This window comes from Pristiophorus japonicus, chromosome 3 (genome assembly GCF_044704955.1).
Source record: "Pristiophorus japonicus isolate sPriJap1 chromosome 3, sPriJap1.hap1, whole genome shotgun sequence".
NCBI lineage: Eukaryota > Metazoa > Chordata > Chondrichthyes > Pristiophoridae > Pristiophorus > Pristiophorus japonicus.
Genome location: NC_091979.1, coordinates 196444760 through 196471785, shown reverse-complemented (window position 1 = coordinate 196471785; position 27026 = coordinate 196444760). Strand labels below are relative to the sequence as shown.

The window sequence follows — 27026 nt, the reverse complement described above, 5'->3', positions numbered from 1 at the left end:
CTTCGCCTGTAGCCTACCCCACCGAAGACCTCATCTGAGTCCTCTGCAGCAGAACAAGTGTGCGACCTCGCTCTCCAGGGAGCTGGCACCTGCTCTATCCTTGCTCCCTGCTCTAGCTGCTCCAGTGTCAGACCACGTGCAGATACCGCCTTTATGCCATCCTTTAAATTACACGCAGTGTCAGTATCTGAGTTGGTGGCTGCGAGATTACGATCAAGTTATGGTGTTCCTTCATCATCACTATCTTGTTGCTCTTCCACCTGTTGCTCTTCCACCACTGCCTGACTAGGTTGCAATTCTTGGGTATCTGAAAGGAGAAAGGCACAGGGTAAGGTTGTGTGAGGGATGAGGGGAAAGCAAGAGGTGCATACTTACATCATCTGCAGCTTGTAATTCAGAAGAGATTATGGGTTGAGGGGCAAGTGGGGTGTGAGAAGAAGGATTAGGTATTGGGATACCGTCTTCTTCGATGGCTTCAGCCCTGACAATGGCCCTGCCAATAATGGCCAGCATCATCTCCTCCTTGGGGGTAAGGACTTGCAGCCGTGCCTGTACCCCGCCCTTTAGCTGCTGCTGCCTGCGGTTGTACACCACCTTGTCCTGCAAAAGCGAGGGAAGTGTGTCAGTGAATGTGGTGCAATCTGTTTGGGTGATGTGGCTGTTATGGTTGAATAGCTGGCATTGTGTGCAAGTTGTGAGATGTGGGTGTGAAGCTTGTAGTGCTAAGTAGGATAAGGTGAACCTATGAATGTTAGGTAGGAGTCCTGATAGAGATTGTTGGCAGGTGAGTGATAGGGGTTTGGTGCATTGAGCAGTTGCTGAGTTTGGCGGTGCAGTTAGTGAGAGATGGCATTTGAAGATACATTCACTGACCTTGACGACTCGTGTCAGGTCATTGAACTTTTTGCGGCATTGCATCCAGGTCCTCGGTGCTTGACTCCTGGCATTGACTGCCTCGGCTATCTGCTCCTATTGCCTTCAGAGCATTTGTCTGGAGGGCCTCCTGGCCCACCTTGGATAGAGGATCTCTCTCCTCCTGTCTACCTCCTCCACCAAGACCTCCAGTGCAGCGTCAGAGAACCTTGGAGCCATTAATGAATGATTCTCACATCAAAATCAGTTGCAGAATGACTTCCACCACCTGCTCCAGCCTCCCCTTTAAGTAGTGCAGGCTGGCTTTGAGTGGTGCAGGCTGGCTTTAAGTGGTGTGAACCTTGCAGAGTTTTGGGCCCCTGCTGAGGCGGCCAATGAACAGCACGGTTAGCACTGACTGCACGCTACAGTCATTTAATCGAGCATCAGGATCCCTGTGCGCTCTTTTGGGGGTAATCAAATTTTGCGGCTGGTGTCTCTGCAATTCATCCAGGAATTGGTGGGTGGAGTGTTTAGAGAGGAACTGAAATGGCCTGGTATATCGGTGGGAAAAATGATGTCCAATATTCCTTTGTTGTGGATGGCTGATGAAGAAATCGTTTTCTGTTTTTTAGGAGGATTCACCAAGGCCGCACATAATACATAGGATACCCGTTGGATCGATGGACAAACTTCCCCACTTTGGTAATTCCAGTCATTGCTGGTGTTGATACTATCCAACCCTTAGGCTGCTCGCTGCCCCAGATTCTTCCTGCTTCCCAGTAACAGTCGTACTCAAAGAATAATACAGCACAGAAGGAGGCCATTCGGCCCATCGTGCCTGTGCCGGCTCTCTGAAAGAACTATCCAATTAGTCCCACTCCCCTGCTCTTTCCTTATAGCCCTGCAATTGTTTCCTTTTCAAATATATAAATGTCATGTCAGCAGATTACTAATAGCAGGAGAGGCCTCGCAAAAGCCAGTTTTCGGTGCACAATGTGCATGCGCAGAAAACCGGCTTTTCCAATCTGCCAAGATATCTCTTGACAGATCTTCCACATCCTCGCAGCAAGGACATCCGCGCGGGAGAGATTGGGCTATTTACCCATCTCTTTCCCAGCGAATGTCCTTGAAACTTTTACGCCAATGTAAGAGTTTTAAGACAGATAAAAATTAAATTTAAATACATATTTTTAGAGTAAAAACCTTGTCCATTAAGGTAAGTTTATTTTAAACCCTAAATAAAACACACAAAAATAAATCCTCCAAATATTTTTTTTTCTAAAAAATTTGATTAACTCTAATTTCAATTAATTTTACATATGTGAGGTGTTTTTTTTATTTATTATGTTTTGTTTGGGTACTTTAGAGGGTTATTCTCATTGATAGTAATGGGAACTCTGTATCTCTGAGTTCTTATTACTATCAATGAGAATACTGTATGGTGATTGGTTGTCCAGGCCCACATGACTCCATCTTAGACTTACGTACCTGAAAGACGGGCATCCTTCCAGAGGAGCAGAAGGTAGGTGCAGATCATATTTCTTGCTTTCAGGTGAAAGCCTCCAACCGGGATTTATTTTTAAAAAGTGACAAAAAAAATAATAAAAACTTTGGTCCATCTTCACGCTTCATCTCCCCCCTGCTTACCTGTGTATTTATGTTATTCACGTTATCAATCATTGAAATAGCCTGCATTTTTCTCCCCTGCACCTTGTTCACCTGTCACCCACCATGATGAGGGGCGGCAGACGACTCAAGTCATTTGGGGGAGTGGGGGAGGGACAGCTCGGCTGAACCTGGTCCTGTCCTCACCCGATGTCCTGGCGCGCACACACACACACACACACACACATACATACAGCCAGGTACATATGCGCACATATGCGCCCATACAGCTTCCAGACAAAGCAAAATGGTTGCGCAGTTTGAGAAAGAGCTTCTTCTACGTACGTGTGTACATGTATGGATGTATGTGTGCTTCTCTATGTGCGCACACACACACCCATACACACGTGCATGTACACACACACACACAAATGCACATATACACACATACATACACGTACACATATATGCCGCACCCAAATACACGCACGTACATGCAAACAGAAATACAGACGCGCACAGTTGCCCATGCATGTAGAAGAAGCCCTTTTGCAAACTGTGTAACCATTTTACTTCACCTAGACTCGACTATTCCAATGCTCTCCTGGCCGGCCTCTGATCTTCCACTCTCCGTAAACTTTAGCTCATCCAAAACTCTGCTACCTGTATCCTAACACCCACTGAGTACCACTCACCTATTACCCCTGTGCTCGTTGAACTACATTGGCTCGCAATCCGGGAATGCCTCAAATTTAAAATTCTCATCCTCGTGTTCAAATCCCTCCATGACCTTGCCCCTCCCTAGCTCTGTCACCTCAATCAGCCCGATAACCCGCTGAGAAGTCTGCATTCCTCCGCTTGTGCATACTCCACTTCCTTCGCTCCACCATTGGCAACCATGCCTTCAGCTGGCCAGGCAAGAAGCTCTGGAATTCCTTCACCAAACCACTCCACCTCGCTCTCCTTTAAGACTTGGTTTAAAACCTCCCTCTCTTTGACCAAACTTAAAAGGCAATCCATTATATTAACTCTTTCAGCAAAAGCTGCCTGAGTTACACTAGGTGCTGAACGTCACTTTTCTCCCACAATCTCTTTCAGGGAATCTAAGCAAGGCTAACACCCCGTGGTCTGTACTGAAGGACTTACCCTGGCTCCGAACACACAGGAGAAGGAGAGCGGTAAGTGTCGCCCCACTTTTTCATGATCCCTTTAAGTGCGGTGGTTGTGTGTAGCAGTTAATTTGCTGATAAATTGTCTATTTCACCAGCTGTCTGAAAGAATGCGGGAGGTGGGGGGGGGGCAGTTCTCAGTGTCTCAGCCAACATTCACCACACAGCCAGCATCACTGTAAAAAAACACATAGTCGACTCATGACTAAGGTTAGAGCAAGTGGAGTCAGGGACAAGTAGCAGAATGGATAGCAAGCTGGCTACTAAACAGAGATTAGGGGTTAAAGGTACCCCTGACACTGGCAGAAAGTGGGATGTGGTGTTCCACATCAGTGCTGGGACCACTGTGTTTACTATTTACATAAACAATTTGGATTCGGGAATCGGAGGTCCAACTTCAAAATTTGCAGATGACACTAAATTGGGGCATTTGTCAATACTGAGGAAGACTGCGACAAAATACAAGATATTAATAACTTTCAGAATAGACGTGTAATTGGGAAATTAATTTCAATATAGATAAGTGTGGGGTGGTGCATTTTGGTAGGAGGAATAAGAGGGCCAAATACTCCTTGAAAATAAGAGTCTAAATGGGCAAGAGAAGCCGAAGGATCTAGAGGTACAGATTCACAAATCATTAAAAGTAGCAATGCAGGTTAACAAAGCCATAAAAAATGCAAACAAAGTTCATTTCTCGAGGGATATAATTGAAAAGCAGAAAAGTTACGTTAAGTTTATGTAGAAGCTTGGTTAGACCACACTTAGAATATTGTGCACAGTTTTGGTCTCAATAAGGATATAGAGGCACTGGTGAAGGTGCAAAAAGATTTACAAGGATGATTCCAGAACTGAGAGATTATACCCAATGTTCCCTCTTATTTTAATTTGGGTGCGCGGCCCCTTTAAGGGGCTGCGGAGCCCATTGCAAAACATTACATTGAAAAAGCCGGTTCCAGGCTGCGCAGGTCGGGGAGAGAGGTATGCGGCCACACATCTAATAGGGAACATTGGTTATACCCATCAGGAAAGACTGATCAGCTGTGGGTTTTTACCCTAGAAAAGAGAATGCTGAGGGGGGACCGGATAGAGGTCTTTAAAATTATGCAGGGGTCCGTTAGCATAGATGTAAAGTGGGGGAGACTAAACTAGGGGTCATAAATATAAGATATCTAATTAATCCAGTAAGTAATTCAGGAGAAACTCCTTTACCCAGAGAGTGGTGAGAATGTGGAACTCGCTACCACAAGGGGTGGTTGAGTCAAATAGCATAGATGCAATTAAGGAGAAGCTTGATAAGTACATGAGGGAGAAAGGAATAGATTGATATGCAGATGGGTTCAATGAAGTAAGGTGGGAGGAAGCTTGTGTGGAGCATAAACAATGGCACAGAGCTGTTGGGCCGAATGCCCTGTTTCAGGACTGTACATTCTATGTAACTCGACATAATTAACTGGTCATTTGCCGTATTGCTACTTGTGGGAAAATGGCTGCTGCATTTGCCCACATTCAACAGACCCATGCAAAGGGAGTGTCTGCGTTGGTAGGCAGGGAGTGATGCAACTGGCAGTGCCCGTCACGTAACAAGGCCCCACCTCTGTCGAACGGGCTGACACATCCACTTCTGTCTCCTCAGGCTCACCGCAGTAGTGTCTTCTATGAGATGAAGTACCTGGAGCTGATGATCGTTAATGACCACAAGATGGTAGGAGCTGCGATACTTTCTACAGTCTACCTTCTTCACGGCCAGCTCCCGTTGTCTGAATTGCTCACACACACAAGTCTTTATTGTAGTAAAAATATTTCCAAGGCATTTCACAGAAGCGTAATCAGACAAAATGTAAAACCGAGCCACATAAGGAGATATTAGTGCAGAAGCTTGTTCATAGAGGTAGATTTTAAGGAATGTCTTAAAGGAGGAGCGAGAGAAGGAGAATTTTAGGGAGGGAATTCCAGTTGAAGGCACGGCCACCACTGGTGGGGCGAAGGAAATAGGGGAAGCACAAGAGACCAGAATTGCAGATATCTCAGAGGGTTGTAGGGCGGGTGAAGGTTACAGAGATAGGGAGGGATGAGGCCATGGAGGGATTTGAAGGCATGGATGAGAATTTTAAATTTGCGGCATTGCTGGACTGGGAACCAGTGTAGATCAGCATGTACAGGGGTGATGGGTGAACGGAACTTAGTGCGAGTCAGCAGCAGAGTTTTGGATGAGCTGCAGTTTACAGAAGGAGGAAGGTGGGAGGCCGGCCAGGAGAGCGTTGGAATAGTCGAGCCTGAAGGTAACAAAGGCATGAATGTGAGTCTGAGGCAGTGGCAGAATTTCCCTGGATTTTCGCTCCTGGCCGCCTCTGTTTTCATCCCGGAGGAGCGACAATGGCGGCCGTGAGCTCTTCTGGGCGAGGCGGTCAGCCTCCAGCGCTCCTCCGGGGTTTTCGGGGCCGGTTTTGGCGAGGTGCGGAGCATTACCACCCAGAAGAGGCGAGCCGGTGTGCAATGGCCTTGGTTGCGACACCGGCTCACTTTTTGATTCCTGCCCGACCCGTATGCCCCTGCTGTGACTCCGACCTGTAGCGGCTGCAGAGAGGTAAGTAATGTCCACCTCAGGTAAGTGTGATTGTTTTTTGTTTTCTTTTTTTTTGCGATTTATGTTGTGGTGGCTTGGGCAATGTATTGGGAATGTTTTTGGTGGCTTTTTTTCAGTTTTGTTTTTCTCCCCAGGCCTCTCTTAGACCGCTCCTGGGCCGGCTTTTTAGATTGGGATTTTCACATGCTCAGCTGGCCTTGCGCCCTAAGAGAGGTGTGCAACGCCTCCCTTGACACTCCACCTCTCACTCAGGACCCAGCTGTCCAATTTTGCTGACTGAGGCGCAGACTGTTCCCGGGTGCAAAATTTACTGCCCCGCCGCCTTTACCGACCTGAACTGAGCAAAGCCAATCATCCAGCCCAAGGCTGGGGGAGGTGGGGTATCTTTGTTGGGGAATCAGTGTCAGCAACAAACACTCCCAGTCAGGTAAACACGTAGCTAGCTTTAGAGTAATGCTTCCTCAGAAGGCCAGCATTTGTTGCACCAGTGTTGGATAAGTTTTGGCAGCTGTAAATCAGGAATGCCTGGTCTAGGGATAGCTCTCCAAAAATATTTGAGTGATCTAGCAGGTGAAATTAGGAGAAGCATATTTAGTTAAAGGAAAGTCAGTATGGATTCAGGAAAGTGAGGCAACAGTTAACAAACCTGTTGGACGTTTTAAGACGTTATTGATAATGTAGATGAGGGGAATACAATTGGTATATACATGGATTTTCAGAAAGCTTTTGCGAAGATGCAGCATCAGCGAGTATTGGCGGTGCTAAGGAGTCACAGAAAAGCAGATAAAGTATGGTGCTGGACAGAACATCAATTTTAAAGAGGGTAGCCATAAGTAGGAACTTTTAAGGCTGGAACAGGTACACTCGGGAGTCTTGAGATGTTTTTCATGTTGAATTGTCCACTACCCCCAGGATGGTGGCCTGAGTGTAAGACTCAGTGAGTGCCCAGATCTAGGTCACTATGTGCCGAGGGCCCATATCGAGTAAAACCTGGGTGGGATTTCTCCAAACTCATTTCCTGTCAGACCTTTACATTCAGCAGGGGCAGAAAAGGGCATTTGTACACTAAGAGCGATCAGTACCTGGACGGGGCGTATAGGATACAAGAGGCACAAATCCCAGAATCATCTTTCACAACACCAAAGTTGGAAGTTGTGATTTGTGGAAACTGTTAAGTTTTCCCGGTTGCATGAGCTAGGATGGGCTGTGTAAATGTTCTGATGGCCACCCTATACTGCAATCTTGTGAAAACAACTTAAATCCAGGTGAAAACCTTGGGAAATGAATGTTACATTTTCAGAGACAGTTTGAAAATTACACCAAAAAAAAAATTTTGTAACTTTACCCTTTGTGATTAATGACTAAATCACAGGAATACACTGCAATTTCGGAAACTGCAATTTGATTAATAAGCCGTTAATTAAAAATAGGAGGGCTGAATTTGCCCCTTTCCTTAAGGCTTGTTACCACCGAAAATTGGTGGCTATGCTGCGGAGTGCAATGGCCGCTGATTTTTCGTGTAATGGACGCCATTATCAAAATTCCGCACCTGCGGTATCCCGCTGGTGACCCGCTCCCCCCCTCCACTGCTGCCGAGCCGTCCTAAATGCGTCATCACAGTGCTCATGCCGATGTTCTCCCCCGCCCCCCCGTGATGGCAAAATTCTACCGAGAAAATCTTCCTCCCGCCAGGCGATGCCATAACCTGCCTTTCTGAGATGTTGCAGCGAGGCTGTGGCCTTCTGAAATGGCGGTGCGGCTCCCATTAAAGGGGAGGACGCACTGCCGATGCCGCCATGTTTTTTTTGTCGGCCGACTGCTATGTCGGACTGACAGTTATGCCCCCGGGTTCGGCCGGGCCACCAACAGGCTGCCCCTCTTGGGTGCCAGGCTGCTGGCCTGGCCGAAACCCTCCCTGGTGGCCCAGTGGACTGAACTTTTAAAATCGCGCAGACTCTCTCCTTTAAGTGAAGGGGAGAGCCGTGGTGAGGCGGCACCGTGATGATTTCATCAGCACTAGGCTGATGACTAACAGCAGCGGCTGCTACACTCCACCCCAACTTCTGCCCCTCTAGTGTGCTCACCTCTGCACTACCGCCCCCATTATGAGCGACTTCCGTCCGCCTGAAAAAAAGCCAAAGAACGGAATTTCGCTCAAGAGGCTACTTCAACCATCGCGGCGGTAAAAACACTAGAAACTGGGTACGTGCGCCCCATTTTCAATGGTGGCCAATTTCGGCCCCAGGCTCATTAGCAGCCCCATGTCCAGTTTCATGCGCTTCACCTGTTCCTCCACCAGAGGGAAACCAGTACACACACATCACAGGGGGATACTCACCTGTTAAACCAGTTAACTGATCGATAAAGATTATTTCCAATTATTGAGCATACAAACAAATCATTTTATTACAATATTAAATTCTATCTGTAATATTTGAAGTTACAGTATCCAAGTGTACTTTAGTGTTCCGATCTGTTTCCTTATTTTCAGACCACTAATGTTTACCCCTTTTGCGAAAAATTCTTCATTTTATAAATAACCTTCATCAGTTATTACTTACTCATTTATCATTTATTGTATATATAAACCCAACATTAGTTTCCAACCTGTGACTCACCCCCAGGTATCTGTTATTCTTTATTTTAACCATCCAAACCCCTCGATTAGATTCCAGCCTCTAACTCTCTCCTGGGTATGCATTATTCTATATATAAACCATATGAACCCCTCGATTAGATTTCAGCCTCCAACTTATTCCTGGAGACCTATTAGAATCATAGAAATCACAGAAGGAGGCTGTTCGGCCCATCATACATGTGCCGGCTCTTTGAAAGCTATCCAATTAGTCTCAGTAACATGTACTTTCCCCATCGCCCTGCAAATATTACCTTTTCAAGTCCAATTCCCTTTATAAAGTTATTATTGAATCTGCTTCCACCACACTTTCAGGCAGTGCATTCCAGATCATAACAACTCGCTCCGTAAAAAATTTTTTCCGCATGTCGCCTCTGGTTCTTTTGCCAATCACCTGGTTACCAGCCCTTCTGCTACTGGAAACCGTTTCTCCTTAATAACTCTATCAAAACAGTTTGAACACCTCTATTAAATCTCCTTTTAACCTGTTCTGCTCCATGGAAAACAATTCCAGTTTCTCCAGTCTCTCCACATAACTGAAATCTCTCATCCCTGGTACAATACTATTCTAATAAGTCTCCTCTTCACCCTCTCTGAGGCCTTGACATCCTTCCTAAAGTGTGGTGCCCAGAATTGAACACAATACTCCAGCTTGGACCTAACCAGTGTTATATAAAGGTTTATCATACCTTCCTTGCTAGGGCTCTATTTCTAAAATGGAGGAAAAAAAACTTACATTTATATAACGCTTTTCACGTCCACAGGATGTTTCATAGCGCTTTACAGCCAATGAAATACTTTTGAAGTGTAGTCTCTTAAAGCCAAGTATCCCAAATGCTTTTTAACAGCCTTCTCAACTTGCCCTGCCACCTTCAAAGGCTTGTGTACATACACCCCCAGGTCTCTATGTTCCCGCACCCCCTTTAAAATTGTACCATTTAGTTTAGATTGCCTCTCATTATTCTTCTTAACAAAATGAATTACATCACACTTTCCGCGTTAAATTTAATCTGGCATGTGACTGCCATTTCACCAGTCTATGTCCTCCTGAAGTTTGTTACTATCCTCCTCATTGTTTAGTATATTTCTGAGTTTTGTAACATCTGCAAACTTTGAAATTATGCCCTGTATACCTAAGTGCAGGTCATTAATATATATCAAAAAGAGCTGAGGTTCCAACACTGCCTCCTGAGGGGTGCCACTGCACACTTCCCTTCAGTCTGAAAAACAAATGGTCATCACTACTCTCTGCTTTCTATCCCTTAGCTAATTTTGTGTCCCTTTAATCCCAAGGGCTTCAATTTTGCTAAGCCTATTATGCGGTACTTTATCAAATGCCTTTTAAAAGTCCATATATACATCAACTTTCATCGAAGAACTCAATCAAGTTAGTCAAACATGATTTGTCTTTAACAAGTCCGTGCTGGCTTTCATTTATTAACCCATATGTTTCCCATTTAATTTTGTCCTGGATTATTATCTCTAAAAGTTTCCCACCACTGATGTTAGACCGACTGGCCTGTAGTTGACGGGTTTATCCCTCTCCCCTTTTTTGAACAGGGTTGCAACATTTGTTGTCTAAAATATTTTGAGCATTACCTGTGTTCTATTGGGAACTAATGGTTCTTTGCTTTCTTCTCTCTCACAGTTCAAGAGACATCGATCCTCCCGGAGTCACACCAACAACTTTGCCAAGTCCGTGGTTAACCTGCTAGACTTTGTAAGTAGAAACCCAATTTGCACAGATAATGGGGGAGAAATTCGGTTGCGCCTCATTTGGAGCGGAGTGGTAATTTAGCGCCTTGAAAATGTTTTCGCCTTCCGCCGAGAAATTTGTCGGTCGAAGAGCTGACGGGCACTAAATCAGCCGTGCACACCAGAGCTGGGGGGACGATTAATGAAAGTTTGGTCGGTAAATTTGGCGGACCCATTGCACATGCATGGAACTCCGAATCAGATCCCGGCAAAAGCCAAGTCTTAAAGGCACTGCATAGTAATGCACCCATTAAAGTTTTCAACCTGCACTGTTTTGTCTGTCTACCACTGTAAACTTGGAGGCTCACCACCATGCTGTGTGTAAACGTTGTACTGACTGACCTCCGAGGGAAGTGCTTCCTCATCCCTTTAAGTAGCCACCAGCTAACGACTCTGCAAGCCTGTACCGACTGTTTTTCCAGACGTTGTTGTTGGCGGGCTCTAAATGAGGTGACTGCACCTAATTTACCGACCGGGGCACAAGCGTGGGCATTGCTCCAGGACTGACGTCAGGATCACACTGATCATCAGCAGCCAGGTGCTACTGGTTTGTGCCCCCGGTGAGCCTCTAATGAATTTTCGGTCGGGGCACTAAACGCTGCGCTCCCGGTCGGTAACCTCTTACGCTCCCATTAATGCCTCCTCTGGCTGCTAACTGAGGATCAGTGCGCAAGGGGCCGTGCCAACGTGAAGTGAGATGGACTTTGGTGCTGTCTTCTCCCTAACGTTGGGAGTTCCCCAATTTTCCATTTGAAAGATGAAGGAAGGGAATAATTGGAGGCCTAGCCACCAGGCTGCCCATTGCCCGGTTCACGACTGGCAGGGATTTTGCGTTTGGGCACCCGTGCAGGTGCGGGGACATGATTAGATAGAAATTTGCCTCAGGCAATAGTGAATTGGCCACTCGCTTTACACCCCGCCCCATTTTCTTTTCCATTGAAAGAGAGAAACCAACTCTTACAAATATTACAACGCCTTTGACGACCTCATGATGTCCCAGAGCACTTTACAGCCAATGAAGTACTTTTGAAGTGTAGTCACTGTTGTAATGTGGGAAACGCAGCAACTAATGTGTGCACAGCATGATCCCACAAAGAGTAATGTGATAATATCCAGTTAATCTGTTTTTAGTGATGTTGGTTGAGGGATAAATATTGGCTAGGACACTGGGGAGAACTCCCCTGCTCTTCTTCAAAATAGTGCCATGAGATCTGTTACATCCACCTGAGAGAGCAGACAGTGCCTCGGTTTAACGTCTCATCCAAAAGACGGCACCTCCGACAGTGCAATACTGTACTGTACTGCGAATGTACTGTGAATGTCAGCCAGATTTTGTGCTCACATCTCTGGAGTGGGACTTGAACCCAGGATCCAAGGCAAGAGGGCTACCCACTGAGCAAAGGCTGGCACGCAAATAACAACACTTACTAATGGCCGGGCTTTTTCTAGTTCACTAATGCCCTTTCGGGAAGGAAACCTGCCTTCCTTACCCGGTCTGGGCCTATATGTACCTCCAGTCCCACAACCAATGTTGTTGGATGTTGAACTGCCCTCTGAAGTGGCATTTCAAGCCTCTCAGTTCTAGTTAGAGATGGGCAATAAATGCAGGCTTTGCCAGCAGCACCCACATCCTGAGAATGAATTAAGAAACAGAAACTTTTAGCACCTCATAGGGAAGTTTGAAAACCTTTAAACTAACGGATAGATTTTGCTTTAAGACAATGATTGAGTCACAGCCTCCAGGCTAGATCCAAGGTCATCCCATCCTCTGTCATCCAACTACAGTACACGGACGACGCTTGCGTCTGCGCACATTCAGAGGCTGAACTCCAAGCCATCATCAATATCTTCACCGAGGCATACGAAAGCATGGGCCTGACACTAAACATCCGGAAGACAAAGGTCCTCCACCAACCTGACCCCGTCACACAGCACTGACCCCCCCCCCGATCATCAAAATCCATGGCGCGGCCTTGGACAACTTGGACCACTTTCCATACCTTGAGAGCCTATTATCAGCAAGGGCAGACATCGACGACGAGATCCAACACCGCCTCCAGTGCACCAGCACAGCCTTCAGTTGCCTGAGAAAGAGAGTGTTCGAAGACCAGGCCCTCAAATCTGGCATCAAGCTCATGGTCTACAGGGCAGTAGTGATACCCACCCTCCTATACCGCTCAGAGACTTGGACCATATACAGTAGACACCTCAAAGCGCTGGAGAAATACTACCAACGCTACCTCCACAAGATCCTAGATTGGGAGGATAGACGCAAGATTGGGAGGATAGATGCACCAACGTCAGTGTTTTCGAGCTAGTCAACATCCACAGCATTGAAGCACTGACCACACTCGACCAGCTCCGTTGGCCGGGTCACATTGTCCGCATGCCCGACACGAGACTCCCAAAGCAAGCGCTCTATTCGGAACTCCTACACGGCAGGTGAGCCCCAGGTGGGCAGAGGAAACGTTTCAAGGACACCCTCAGGGCCTCCTTGATAGGATGCAGCATCCCCGCTAGCACCTGTGAGTCCCTGGCCAAAGGCCACCCTAGGCGGGGGAGGATCATCCGGGAGGGCGCTGAGCACCTTGAGTCTCGTCGCCGAGAGCATGCAGAAAACAAGCGCAAGCAGCGGAAGGAGCGTGTAGCAAACCAGGCTCCCCACCCACCCACCCTTCAACAACTATCTCTCCCACCTGTGACAGAGACTGCAATTCCCGTATTGGACTGTTCAGTCACCTGAGAACTCACTTGTAGAGTGAAAGCAAGTCTTCCTCGATTTTGAGGGACTGCCTATGATGCTGATTACTGATACTAGCTTTTTATTCGAGATTTATTTAATTAACTGAGTTTAAATTCCCCAGCAGCCCTAGTGGGATTTGAACTCGAGTCTCTGGATTACTAGTCCCATAACAAAACCAGTATATCACGCCTTTCACAACCACTGGACGTCTCAAAGCACTTTACAGCAAATGAAATACTTTTGAAGTGTAGTCACTGTTGTAATGTGGGAGAACGTGGCAGCCAATTTGCGCACAGCAAGCTCCCACAAATAGCAATGTCATAATGCCCAGATAATCCATTTTTTTTTAGTTATGTTGATTAAGAGAGAAATATTGGCCAGGACAGTTATATTTTACATAACTGCCCTGCTTTTCATCGAAGTAGTGCCATGGGACCTTTTATGTCCACTTGAAAGAGCAGACGGGGCCTTGGTTTAACGTCTCATCTGAAAGGCGGCACCTTCAACAGAGCAGCACTCCCTCAGTACTGCCCTGGAGTGTCGGCCTAGATTTTGTGGTCAGGTCTCTGGGGTGGGATTTGAATGCACAACTTTCTGACTCAGAGATTGGAGAGGCTGGTTCCTGCACTTTGTTCTTCCCCCTTCATGGGTTTTGGAGAGGAGGGATATTGAATTTGGTGGCTGGGGCATGATCAGGCGGACTGCTCTGTCCTGGTTGGGGTCAAGCTCCTTGGGTTTTATTGGAGCTGCACCCATTGAGGCAATTGGTGAGTATTCCATCACACTCCTCCATTGGACCCTTGTAGAAGGGATGAGGAGATGAATTATTTGTTGCAGAGTATACAACACTGTTCCACTCTTGCAGCCTTGTTCCTAATATATGGTTCATTTTACAGGCAAAGTGATGCACGCATTATTGGGGTGAAATTGCGCTGTGGGATTTTAGCACGCAAATACTTCACATGTTCAGATACAATTCTTTTGACGGCTAATTTCGCACAGTGTGATTTCACTTCATGGGATCAGTTTCATGGAATATATTTAAGGTGGAGATAGACAGATTTCTGAATGATAAGGGAATCAAGGGTTATGGGGAGTGGGCAGGGAAGTGGAGTTGAGGCCAAGATCAGATCAGCCATGATCTTATTGAATGGCGGAGCAGGCTCGAGGGGCTGTATGGCCTACTCCTGCTCGTATTTATTCCGAATTGTCCTGAACTCATGAAAGGCGCTATATAAATGCAAGGTCTATCTTTCTCAGCTTACCTTCCTGTGCGTTTTCTCACTTGATACTGTAATGGTTGGAGGAATTTCCAGCTGTTGGCACCTGTCAGTCTCACCAAGAATGGGAGCCTTTAATTTTTGTTGCTGCTTTCAGAAGGAAAAATAAATTGTCTAATAGTCTTTATTCCCCCATGTGTGTCTCCTGCTTTACCCTTGTGTTTCCGCTGATCTGATTGGCTAACTGTTTACCCAGTGTTCCACTCCTGTACCTGTCCTGTCCTCCTGTCTTGCAGATTTTCAAGGAGCAGCTGAACACCAGAGTCGTCCTAGTTGCCGTGGAAACGTGGTCGGACAAGGACAAGATCTATGTGGACCAGGACCAGATGCAGATCTTGCGCAGCTTCTCCAAGTACAGGCAGCAGTTCATGAGGGAACAGGCCGACTCTGTCCAGCTGCTCTCGTGAGTTTCACAACAACAATCTGCATTTATATAGCGACTTTAACATAGTAAAATGTCCCAAGGCGCTTCACAGGAGCGTTATCAAACAAAGTTTGACACCAAGCCACGTAAGGAGAAATTAGAAATAAAAACAGAAAATGAAGAAACACTCAGCAGAGCTAACATTTAAGGTTGATGATTATCGAGAATTTTGATTTATGAATAGTTCTGGCTGCTGTTCTTTAAGAGTATTCTTCTTGATCACCTCAGCTCGGCTGACACTCCGGTGCAGTGCTGAGGGAGTGCTGCACTGTCGGAGGTATCGTATTTCAGTGGCCTTTAAACCAAGGCCATGTCTGCCTGTTCAGGTGGATGTAAAAGATCCTATGGCACTATTTCAAAGAAGAGCAGGTGAGTTTTACAGAATCCTAGCCAACATTTATCTTTCAACCAGCATCACTAAAACAGATTAACTAGTTATTTATTTCAGTGCTTTTTGTGGGACCTTGCTGAAAGCTCCTCGACCTGAAACATTAACTCTGTTTCTCTCTCCACGTATGCTGCCTGACCTGCTGAGTGTTTCCAGCATTTTCTGTTTTTATTTCAGATTTCCAGTATCCGCAGTATTTTGCTTTTGTAAGGAGATATTAGGACAGATGGCCAAAAACTTGGTCAAAGAGGTCAGTTTTAAGGATCATCTTAAAAGAGGAGAGAGGGGTGGCGAGGCAGTGATTTTTATTTTGGGAGGTCCAGAGCTTAGGGCCCAGTGGGGGATGAAAGAAATCAGGGATGCACAAGAGGCCAGAATTGAAGTAGCACTGAGATCTCGAAGGGTTGTAGGGCTGGAGGAGGTTACAGTGCTAGGGAGGGGTGAGGCCGTGGAGGGATTTGAAAACAAGGATGAGAATTTTAAATTTGAGACGTTGCCGGACTGGGAGCCAACGTAGGTCAGCGAGCACAGGGGTGATGGATGAACAGACTTGGTGTGAGTTAGGACACAGGCAACAGAGTTTTGGATTAGCTGAAGTTTACGGGAGGTGGTAGATGGGAAGTCGGCCAGGGGAGCAAGTCTTCTAGAATTAAACACTCGGGCAAAATAGCTTAAACTGCAAATACCTGTTTCCTAAAAACATCCACTAACTGAGGCTAAAATAAACATTACCAAATTCTATCATAATCTCCTTCATCTCTGAGCTTGAAGGAAAGCAACATTTTAAATAGAAAATCAATACTTCACAAATAAAGAATTGCAGGATATCAGAAGTAGCTTTCATCTCTTGCTCTTCTCCCTCAATTCCCCCTCTCTCCATCTTCCTTCTAACCTTCTCACTATTAATCCCCAATCCTTCCAACCCACACAAATGATCTTTCATCCCCCTCTTTTGTCCTCCTCTTTCCCCTCCACGCACTATTTAAAAAAATGGGCCAGGTCATAAATATCAGACCTTGTGAAACATGATCACATTTCAGTTAAAAATCAGGTGCCGTATGGACTGCATTACAAAAGTATCCACAACAACAACTTTATAGCACCTTTACTGCAGTAAAATGGGTCCTCAGTTTAACATCGTATCCGAAAGTCGACACCCGCCCCGTACTCCCTCAGTACTGCACTGGTGTGTCAGCCTAGATTCTGTGCTCAAGCGGGTAATGTTAACTCTCAGAAATAGGTGGGTGTGGTTCGGGTAGAAGGTTAAAAAGTTAAAAATCTGAGACAGGAACCCAAACATCTTAAACCTGCCCACTTCCAGTTTTAACGGAGGTGGGACAAGGGTTGGCTGACCAATCCGCTCGCAGGAGGCTGGACTGACATTGAAACCTTGTAAGGAGGCTGCGTGCCTTCATTTTAACAGTGGTTCTATTTTTAACGACTGTTACCTTTACAGCACTGCTTGTGGGCCAGGAGAATCCATAGTATTCCCTCCAGGCCCAACAAGCTAAATGTGTAAACTGCCACCCCACACCCGTACCGTCCAGACCGCCATCTGCTCCCCCCACCCCCCCCCCCCCCCACACCAACTCCACCCTCCCCCCATTCCCACGATCTCCCCTCCTCCCTCCCACTAGAACTCCGGCAGCGAGCTCTCCCTACGTGCTACTCTGCTCTATCCTTCTGCTGCAGGCTTTGCCGCCCGACAGGCAGACGACCTATCAGTCAGCCTCTCAATCAGGCTGACTGTGGGTGGGAAACCTGGAGAAAACATTTTAAAAACGTCCGGGTTTCCCATCCAAAACTCCTTGCCCCTCGCAACGAACACGCCTCCGAGATAATATCGGGGCCCAAGTGGGACTTCAACTACAACCTTCTGACTCAGAGGCATGAGCCACTGAGCCATGCGAACTTTCTGTTCACAAATGCTGTGAGGTGCCTGGACCTACCAGTGGCATCATGGACAGACGTGACCTCAATGGATAGGTTGATAAGGTTGGATTCAAGTAGATTACTCCTTCATGTTGGTTCCTTTACCACCTGATGCCGGTCTAATTTGGCAGCTATCTCCTTCAGGATTAAGCTAGTTAGGTCACTCCTGTGCCACTAATTCAGAAGATGTTGTGTGCTCCTCCTTCCCTCAATACTTTAACAGTGGTATTCAACATGGAGAAGTAGTGAGGGGTAGTGGATGGCAATTAGCAGGAGTTTGCCTTGGCCTTGTTTGACCTGAAGCCATAAGAGTTCCTGGGGTCGGAGTCAATGTCAATGAGGACCACGTGCTCTTATATCACCGTGCTCCCAGTTCTGGTGAGTCTAGGATGGTTGGCTTGTAGATGTGACTTCTAGGAGGTGGTAGAGGTCACGGGTTTGGGAAATGCGGGGATGAGGGGGTTAACTTATGAGGAAAGGTTGAGTAGGTTGGGCCTCTACTCATTGGAATTCAGAAGAATGCAAGGTGATCTTATCGAAACGTATAAAATTATGAGGGGGCTTGACAAGGTGGATGCAAAGAGGATGTTTCCACTGATGGGGGAGACTAGAACTAGAGGGCATGATCTTAGAATAAGGGGCTGCCCATTTAAAACAGAGATGAGGAAAAATTTATTCTCTCAGTGGGTTGTTAATCTGTTGAATTCTCTACCTCAGAGAACTGTGGAAGCTGGGACATTGAATAAATTTAATACAGAAATAGACAGTTTCTTAAATGATAAGGGAATAAGGGGTTATGGGGAGCGGGCGGGGAAGTGGACCTGAGTCCATGATCGGATCAGCCATGATCTTATTAAATGGCGGAGCAGGCTCGAGAAGCCGTATGGCCTACTCCTGCTCCTATTTCTTATGTTCTTATGTGATGTTGAAGAGGCCTTGGTGAGTTGCTGCAGTGCATCTTGTAGATGGTACATACTGCAGCCTTGGTGATGGAGGGAGTGAATATTGAAGGTGATGGATTGGGTGCCAATCATGCGGGCTGCTTTGTCTTGGATGATGTCGAGCTTCTTGAGTGTTATTGGAGCTGCACCCATCCAGGCAAGTGGAAAGTATTCCATCACATTCCTGACTTGTGCCTTGTAGATGGTGGAAAGGCTTTGGGGAGTCAGGAGGTGAGACACTCGCTGCAGAATACCCAACCTCTTTTAGACACAGTATTTATGTGGCTGGTCCAGTTAAGTTTCTGGTCAATGGTGACCCCCAGGATGTTGATGGTGGGAGATTCGGTGATGGTAGTGCCGTTGAATGTCAAGGGGCGGTGGTTAGACTCTCGCTTGTTGGAGATAGTCATTGCCTGGCACTTGTGAGGCGCGAATGTTACTTGCCACTTATCAGTCCAAACCTAGATGTTGTTCAGATCTTGCTGCTTGGACTGTTTCATTATCTGAGGAGTTGCGAATGGAACATCTCCACTTCTGACCTTCTGATGGAGGGAAGATCTGTGACTATGACAGCACGGTGCTTGACCAGTCTATGGGACAGTTTTCCCAGCTTAGGCACCAGTCATCAGATGTCAGAGGACTTTGCAAGTTCGACTGGGCTAAGATTGGAACACAGGAACAGCAGTAAGCCATTTAGAGTGTGGTGATAATGTGGAACTCGCTACCACATGGAGTAGTTGAGGCGAATAGCAGAGATGCAACTAACGGGAAGCTAGATAAGTAGATGAGGGAGATAGGAATAGAAGGATATGCTGATAGGATGAGATGAAGTAGCGTGAGAGGAGGCTCATGTGAAGCATAAACACTGGCATAGAGCATTTGGGCGAATGGCCTGGTTCAGTGATCCTATGTACGCCTGCACATAACAGTGAGAATGACAGAATAAGAATTGAATTATGTTTTGCTGCTTTCTCGTCACTTCTACATTTTTTTGCTTTAATTTCTATCTTGCTGCATTCGTGTTTTTCTTTTTAACAGGGGCACCATGTTTAAAAGCAGCATGAGCAGCATGGCTTTCTTTGGAGGTGTTTGCTCGCTGACCCGAGGAGTTGGAGTGAATGAGGTAAGACTTTCCAGAAATGTCTTCTGTTCACTCATTGTTGTCCAATACATCTACTTCAGTCTAATAACTATGACTATAATCTAGGCTGATACTCCAGTGCAGTGCTGAGGGAGTGCTGTACTGTCGGAGGTGCTGTTTTTCAGATGGGACGTTAAACCGAGGCCCCGTCTGCTCTCTCGCGTGGATGTAAAAGATCCTAAGGCAATATTCAAAGAGCAGGGGTTTCTCCCCGGTGTCCTTGGCAATGGCCTGGATCTTGCATTTAGAATAACAGTGAGGCTAACAGTGCTCACCGTTATTAGGGAGTAAATTGGGCAGCAACTTCTGTAGTACGTACATTTAAAGGCAGTAGTCCAGAAGATGCTGTCAGAGATACCCTCTTCCTCCACAGGTTCTGCTGTAACAATCCTCGTTGGTAGACTGTAATGGCGTGAAGTTGTGCTGTAATGTATTTGCTTCATCGGTTCTTTGCTTAAGAATTCATAGTAACACATTGCTATTAGAACTAGTTGGTTTATTAACAAAGGTTTAACAATCACACTACACATTATCAGTTCATCCACTAGGCTCACAACTGCATACCTCACCGTGGATGACCTAAGCTCAATTGACTCGGATTTTATTGAGTCTTGTAAACATTACGTGACTGGCTAAGCCATTCACAATGTAACAGCTCTTCAAACCTGTGAGCATACTCACAGGTGCATACATTGCAATACCCATGAGTTACCCAGTGAACTTTTGTTTTATTCGTCCATGGGATACCGGCGTCACTGGCAGGGCCACAATTTATTGTCCATCCTTAATTGTCCAGACAGCCACGCAACTCAGATGGAATATTAATGATAAATGATAATTACAGTCAAACGACCTCTCTAGCCCTGAAAATTTAATTTTATGTATGGAGTCGCATTCCTTCAGAATTTTATCAGTGTGAGAGACTTAAATAAAACATTTTTTTTTATGTTTTACTCTACTCTTTCTGTCAATCTTAATTCCATTTTTTGTTCCCTCTCTTTATTTCACTTTCTATTTATTATTTAAATCTAATTTATACTTCTTAGTTTATGCTTGGTGGTCTAGACTCTGTGGCCCCATTATTGACAGGGGCGGGTTTGGAGAGCAAATGCATGGTGTTTCAGCCAGGAAACCTGGAAGTCCAGACTTTTCCACATGTTGTGAACTCCACAGTGTGTCTTTTTTTTAAACAGGATCCCCGCAATGAAGCCAGTATGATTGACAGGCTTGGCTCCCAGTTGGGTAGGGAGCACTCCAGAGCAGGCCGCAGCTCCAGGTAGGGAGCCTGTAACTGCTACTGGGAGTGTGGTGGGGGGGGGCGGAGGGTCTTATCCCCGATCCGGGGGTGGGGGGGGGGAAGTCCGATCCCCGACCCCAGGGGCTCTTTGTATGGGAGGGTGGTCTGATCCAAGGCAAGAGGGTCAGGAAGGAAACACTCCTGTTCCTCCTGGCCTCACAAGCAGTGCTGTAAAGGCACTTACCTTCTTCCCGAAGCTGTACTCACCTCTCTTCAGCTGCCAGGTTTCCAGAAGCCTAGGAAACCCGGCCGGCCAGGATTAAAACAGGAGCTGCCAGCCTGATTAAAATATTTAATAAGCCAATCCGCCTCCTGGGAGCAGGTTGGCTCCCCGCCCCTTGTCCCACCTCTGAAGTGGATGGGTTGGGGTCCCATTTGTCATTTTTAAAGTTTTAACATCTCACCCAATCCCAACCCACCCGTTTTTGGTGGTTAAGATTCAGTCCGACGTGTCTCAGTGAGGATTCTTCAATCTGACTGGTTGAAGAGCGACGCTGTTGCTTGCTCTGCTGGCAAATGCCACAGATCTCCTGTAGAGGGAGCAGCGCTGAATCAAATGCCCGATAACAACAAGTTGCTGCTCATAAACCCGGAAAAATTCTGGGCGACTGTCAGCATAGTGAACGGCGAGTGAAGGTCCGCAACTTGGGCAGGGGGAGAAGGTCATGTAGTCAGGGTGGGAGGGAGCAGGACAGGAACTCGAGTGAGGGAGCGGGAAGGTCAGATATTTGGGCGGGGGAGGAGGTCAGGAACTTTGGGGGAGGAAGAGCTCAGGAACTTGTGTGGGGGAAAGAGGTCAAGAAACTGGGCATGGAGAGGAGGTGGTCAGGAATTGGGCCGTGGGGACAGGAACTTGTTTGGGGGTTGGGAGAAGGTCTTAACACGTGAGGCTGAGCCCTGTCTGTTCCAAGTGAGTTCTGTTCTGTCTGGAGTTGGCAGTCATAATGGCTCGAATTACACTTTGCAAAGTCACTGATTACATAGGCAGGGAGGTTCTAATTACTCATTCCAGAGAAACTGCTGGGTGTGTCTTGTCCTCCAAGGGGACAATCAGCAATTAGGACTTGTCATCCAAGGGGACCAATCAGAACTTTAGGAGTTGCAAATAACCACGTCCTTTTTTTTCTTTTTTAACATGTTTATTTCAGTTATGAGAGACTGGAGAAGCTGGCATTGTTTTCCTTAGAGCAGAGAAATTTAAGAGGATATTTAATAGAGGTGTTCAAAATTAAGAGGGGTTTTGATAGAGTAGATAGGAAGAAACTGTTTCCACCGGCAGGAGGATCGGTAACCAGAGGAGACAGAGTTAAGATAATTGGCAAAGGTGGATATGAGGTGACATTTTTTTTACACAGTGAGTTGTTATGATCTGGAATGCACAGATTCAATAGTAACTTTTAAAAGGGAATTAAAGGAAGACATCTCCAGGGCTAAGGGGAAAGAGCAGGGGCGTGGGACTAATTGGATAGTTCATATAAAGAGCCAGCACAGGCACGATAGGCCGAATGGCCTCTTTCTGTGCTGTAAGATTCTATGATCAGCCACTAGCCACAAGTGGCTAATTTGGATTCCAGATATGGCTAATTTCATTTCTGAGCAGTCAATTAAATTGAGCAATAGATAATTGAGCATGTGATGTCAGTTCTTGTATTTGCATGCTGTAGGCATGTGAACTTTATGTGTTTGTTGGTAAAATAGAATGTTTGAGTGAAATGTTATCATTATGAGTGCTTGGTTACCGAATGGTGATAGATGTTTGTTATGTAAATATACAGGTAAAGTACATTTACATGAGTGACGAGAATAGCATTGACGCATTTAAACGGAAGCTGGATAAGTTTAATGTCGGTGGTGGGGAAGTTTTAGAAACAATAACCTGGGAGAAAATTAACAGTCACTTGGACAAGCGTGGATTAATAAAGGAGAGCCAGCATGGATTTGTTAAGGGCAAATTGTGTTTGATTAACTTGATTGAGTTTTTTGATGAGGTAACAGAGAGGGTGGATGAGGGCAGTGCAGTTGATGTTGTGTATACGGACTTCCAAAAGCTTTTGATAAAATGCCACACACCTGGCTTGTTAGCAAAATTGATGTCCATGGGATATAAGGGGCAGCAGGTGCATGGATACAAAACTGGCTACGGGATAGAAAACAGAGAATTGTGGTGAATGGATGTTTTTCAGACTGGAGGGAGGTATACAGTGGTGAATCAGGGATTACAGTTACGAGAATAAACTAGAGAAGCTGGAGTTGTTGTTCTTAGAGCAGGACCACTGCTGTTTTTGATATACAGGAAACTCTCGCTTATCCGATACGGATTTAACGAAAAACCCGTCGTAACGGAATTTAAAATATTGCGTCGCCACTTCTCACCAGCTGGCGGCCCTGCACGTAACACTTCGACATATATCATATCCAGATCCTTCTGTTGCAGAATCGCTAACAATTGCATAACGTGACACTCACCATAAGCAAGGACTCAGAAAATCTACTGTAAAAATCTAAAAGCTGAATACAGAAGTTCACCCTCCTCTGCCCTTGCTTTGCTGGTGTGTGTGTGTGTGCACACTGCTGCAGCCGCTGTCTCTCGCAGCCGCCGCTGACGTTGGGAACTGAGGCAGTGCCGGCACCGGGTTCCAGGCACAGAGCGCAGCCCGGAGAGCACGCTCTGGAACTCCGGAGCTAGACAATTTCCTCTCGAGGCCACCTGCAGCCACTCCCAGTGCAGCATTTGTCCCTCCACGATTACAGTCCGGGGGAAGTACATGCATGTTGGCAACTCGATCCCTTTTCTTCTGCAGAAACGATTGTCGCATATGAACCGTTTGCGTCGCATGTTCTCACATTTAAAGTGTTATATATGTATAGTTTCATTTACTCTGTACAGCCACCAGAGGGCTCATCCCCTGGAGTCCCAAGGATCCCATAATCCCTTGGGAGCCCAGGTATTTAAGGAGGCTTCACAGGTTGGAGAGGCACTCTGGAGACCTGCAATAAAAGACAAAGGTCACACTTTACTTTGAGCTCACAGTGTTCAATCTGACTCTTTATCCATACACTACAACTGGCGACGAGATACAGATAGCAAACCCAAAGATGCAGAGAACAGTGGGCATCCTGGAGAAATTGTCAGAAGGAGATGATTGGGAAACTTTTGTGAAGCAGCTTGACCAATACTTTGTGGCCAACGAGCTAGATGGGTAAGAGAGCGCTGCCAAACGAAGGGCAATCCTCCTCACCGTCTGTGGGACACCAACGTATGGCATCATGAAGAAACTGCTCACTCCAGCGAAACCCACGGAGAAATCATACGATGATTTGTGCACACTGGTCCGAGAGCATTTGAACCCGAAAGAAAGCGTTCTGATGGCGAGGTACCAGTTCTACACCTACAAAAAGTCTGAAGGCCAGGAAGTGGCGAGTTATGTCGCCGAGCTAAGACGCCTTGCAGGACATTGTGAATTTGAAGGACATTTGGAGTAAATGCTCAGAGACTTTTTCGTACATGGCATTGGCCACGAAACCATACTTCGCAAACTTTTGACTGTAGATACCCCAAACTTGAATAAGGCCATAGCGATAGCCCAGGCGTTCATTGCCTCCAGTGACAATACGAAGCAAATCTCTCAGCACACAAGTGCTGCTACAAGTACTGTGAACAAAGTGATGTTGTTTTCAAATCGTAACGTACAGGGCAGGTCACACATACCTGCAGCTGAACGTCTATAGATGTCTGAGTCCACCATCAAGGGTGATGAATGCAAGGCCATTAACACCTTGTTGGTGCTGCGGGGGTGATCATCGTTTCCATTCCATTCCAATTCAAAGAGTACACTTGCAAGGGCTGTGGAACAATGGGACACCTCCAACGAGTGTGCAGGCGAGCTGCAAAGCCTGTTAAACCTGCAAACCACCATGTTGCAGAGGAGGACAGATCCGCGGACGATCACGATGAACCAGAGCCTCAGATCGAGGAGGCAGACGTACATGGAATGCACACAATAACCACGAATTGTCTCCCGATAATGCTGAATGCGGAACTAAATACACTCCCGATGTCAATGGAGCTGGACTCAGGCGCGAGCCAGTCCATCGTGGGCAAAAAGACATTCGAAAGGTTGTGGTGCAACAAGGTCTCAAGGCCAGTCTTAACTCCAGTTCGCACGAAACTAAGAACTTACACGAAAGAACTAATTCCTGTAATCGGCAGTGCTACCGTAAAGGTCTACTACGATGGGGTGGTACACAAGCTACCACTCTGGGTGGTACTGCCCGATGGTCGCATGCTGCTCAGGAGCTGGCTGGGAAAGATATGCTGGAACTGGGACGATGTCCGAGCGCTACCACCCGCTGACAACACTTCGTGTGCCCAGGTCTTAAACAAATTTCCTTCGCTGTTCGAACCAGGCATCGGGAAATTCCAAGGGGCAAAAGTGCAGATCCACCTAATTCCGGGGGCGCGACGCATCCATCACAAGGCGAGAGCAGTACTGTACATGATGAGAGAAAGGGTAGAGATCGAGCTAGACCGGCTGCAAAGAGAGGGCATCATTTCCCCGATCGAGTTCAACAAGTGGGCCAGTCCTATCGTCCCAGTCCGCAAGGGAGGTGGCACCGTTGGAATCTGTGGCGATTACAAAGTAACTATCAATCGTTTCTCCCTGCAGGACCAATACCCACTACTGAAGGCCAACGACCTCGTTGCAACGCTGGTGGGAGGAAAGACGCTCACTAAGCTGGATCTGACTTCAGCCTACATTACGCAGGAACTGGAAGAATCATCGAAGGCCCTCACCTGCATCAACACGCACAAAGGTCTTTTTGTTTATAACAGATGCCCGTTTGGAATCTGATCGGTGGCAGCGATATTCCAGAGAAACATAGAAAGTTTACTAAAGTCGGTCCCGCACACCATGGTCTTCCAAGACGACATCTTGGTCACAGGTCGGAACACAGTCGAGCATCTGCAGAACCTAGAGGAGGTTCTTAGTCGACTCAACCGCGTGGGGCTCAGGTTAAAACGCTCGAAGTGCGTTTTCCTGGCGCCTGAAGTGGAGTTCCTGGGAAGGAGGATTGTGGTGGACGGCATCAGGCCCACCAACGCGAAGACAGAGGCAATCGAGAACGCACCGAGGCCACAGAACGTGACGGAGCTGCGGTCGTTTCTGGGACTCTTGAACTACTTTGGTAACTTCTTACCGGGTCTCAGCACCCTGCTAGAACCACTACATGTCTTACTACGATGAATGGGTTTGGGGCAAAAGCCAAGAAAATGCCTTTGTAAAAGCTCGAAAATTGTTATGCTCAAACAAATTGCTTGTGTTGTATGATCCGTGTAAGCATTTGTACTAGCATGTGATGCGTCGTCATATGGCATCGGGTGTGTATTACAACAAGCTAATGATTTTGGGAAACTGCAACTGGTTGCTTATGCATCCAGGATTCTGTCTAAGGCTGAGAGTGCATGATTGAGAAAGAAGCGTTAGCGTGTGTCTATGGGGTAAAGAAAATGCATCAATACCTGTTTGAGCTAAAATTCGAATTGGAAACTGACCATAAGCCACTTATATCCCTGTTCTCCGAGAGTAAAGGGATAAATACCACCGCATCGGCCCGCATCCAGAGATGGGTGCTCACGTTGTCCGCATACAAATATGCCATCCGCCACAGGCCAGGCACAGAAAACTGCGCCAATGCTCTCAGTAGGCTGCCATTGCCCAACATGGGGGTGAAATGGTGCAGCCCGCAGATCTAGCCATAGTTATGGAAGCATTTGAGAGTGAGCAATCACCTGTCACTGTCCGACAGATCAAAACCTGGACAAGCCAGGATGCCTTATTATCTCTAGTCAAAAGCTGTGTGCTTCACAGGAGCTGGTCCAGTGTCCCAGTGGAAATGCAAGAAGAGATAAAGCCGTTCCAGTGGCGCAAAGATGAAATTTCTATGCAGGCAGACTGCCTTCTGTGGGGCAATCTGTAGTCGTCCCCAAGAAGGGCAGAGACACTTTCATCAATGACCTCCAGAGTACCCACCCAGGCATCGTAATGATGAAAGCGATAGCCAGATCCCACGTGTGGTGGGCCAGTATTGATGTGGTCTTAGAGTCCTGCGTTCACAGATGTAATACATGCTCTCAGTTAAGCAATGTACCCAGGGAGGCGCCGCTAGGTTTATGGTCTTGGCCCTCCAAACCATGGTCTCGGGTACACGTCGACTATGCAGGCCCGTTCTTGAGTAAAATGTTCCTTGTGGTTGTAGATTCGCACTCCAAGTGGAT

The 27026-nt window shown here is 46.7% G+C and overlaps 1 protein-coding gene across 3 annotated transcripts in view; it reads left to right on the top strand.

The window, feature by feature from the left end:
- LOC139260061 (disintegrin and metalloproteinase domain-containing protein 23-like) overlaps positions 1-27026 on the top strand; it is a 304045-nt gene that overhangs the window by 164793 nt on the left and 112226 nt on the right. For all 3 annotated transcript variants that reach the window (XM_070876183.1, XM_070876182.1, XM_070876184.1), the window contains 6 exons: positions 1488-1557; positions 3559-3638; positions 5263-5331; positions 10497-10568; positions 14863-15029; positions 19350-19434. In XM_070876183.1, the coding sequence (XP_070732284.1) occupies positions 1488-1557; positions 3559-3638; positions 5263-5331; positions 10497-10568; positions 14863-15029; positions 19350-19434 (543 nt within the window). The remainder of the gene's footprint in view (positions 1-1487; positions 1558-3558; positions 3639-5262; positions 5332-10496; positions 10569-14862; positions 15030-19349; positions 19435-27026) is intronic.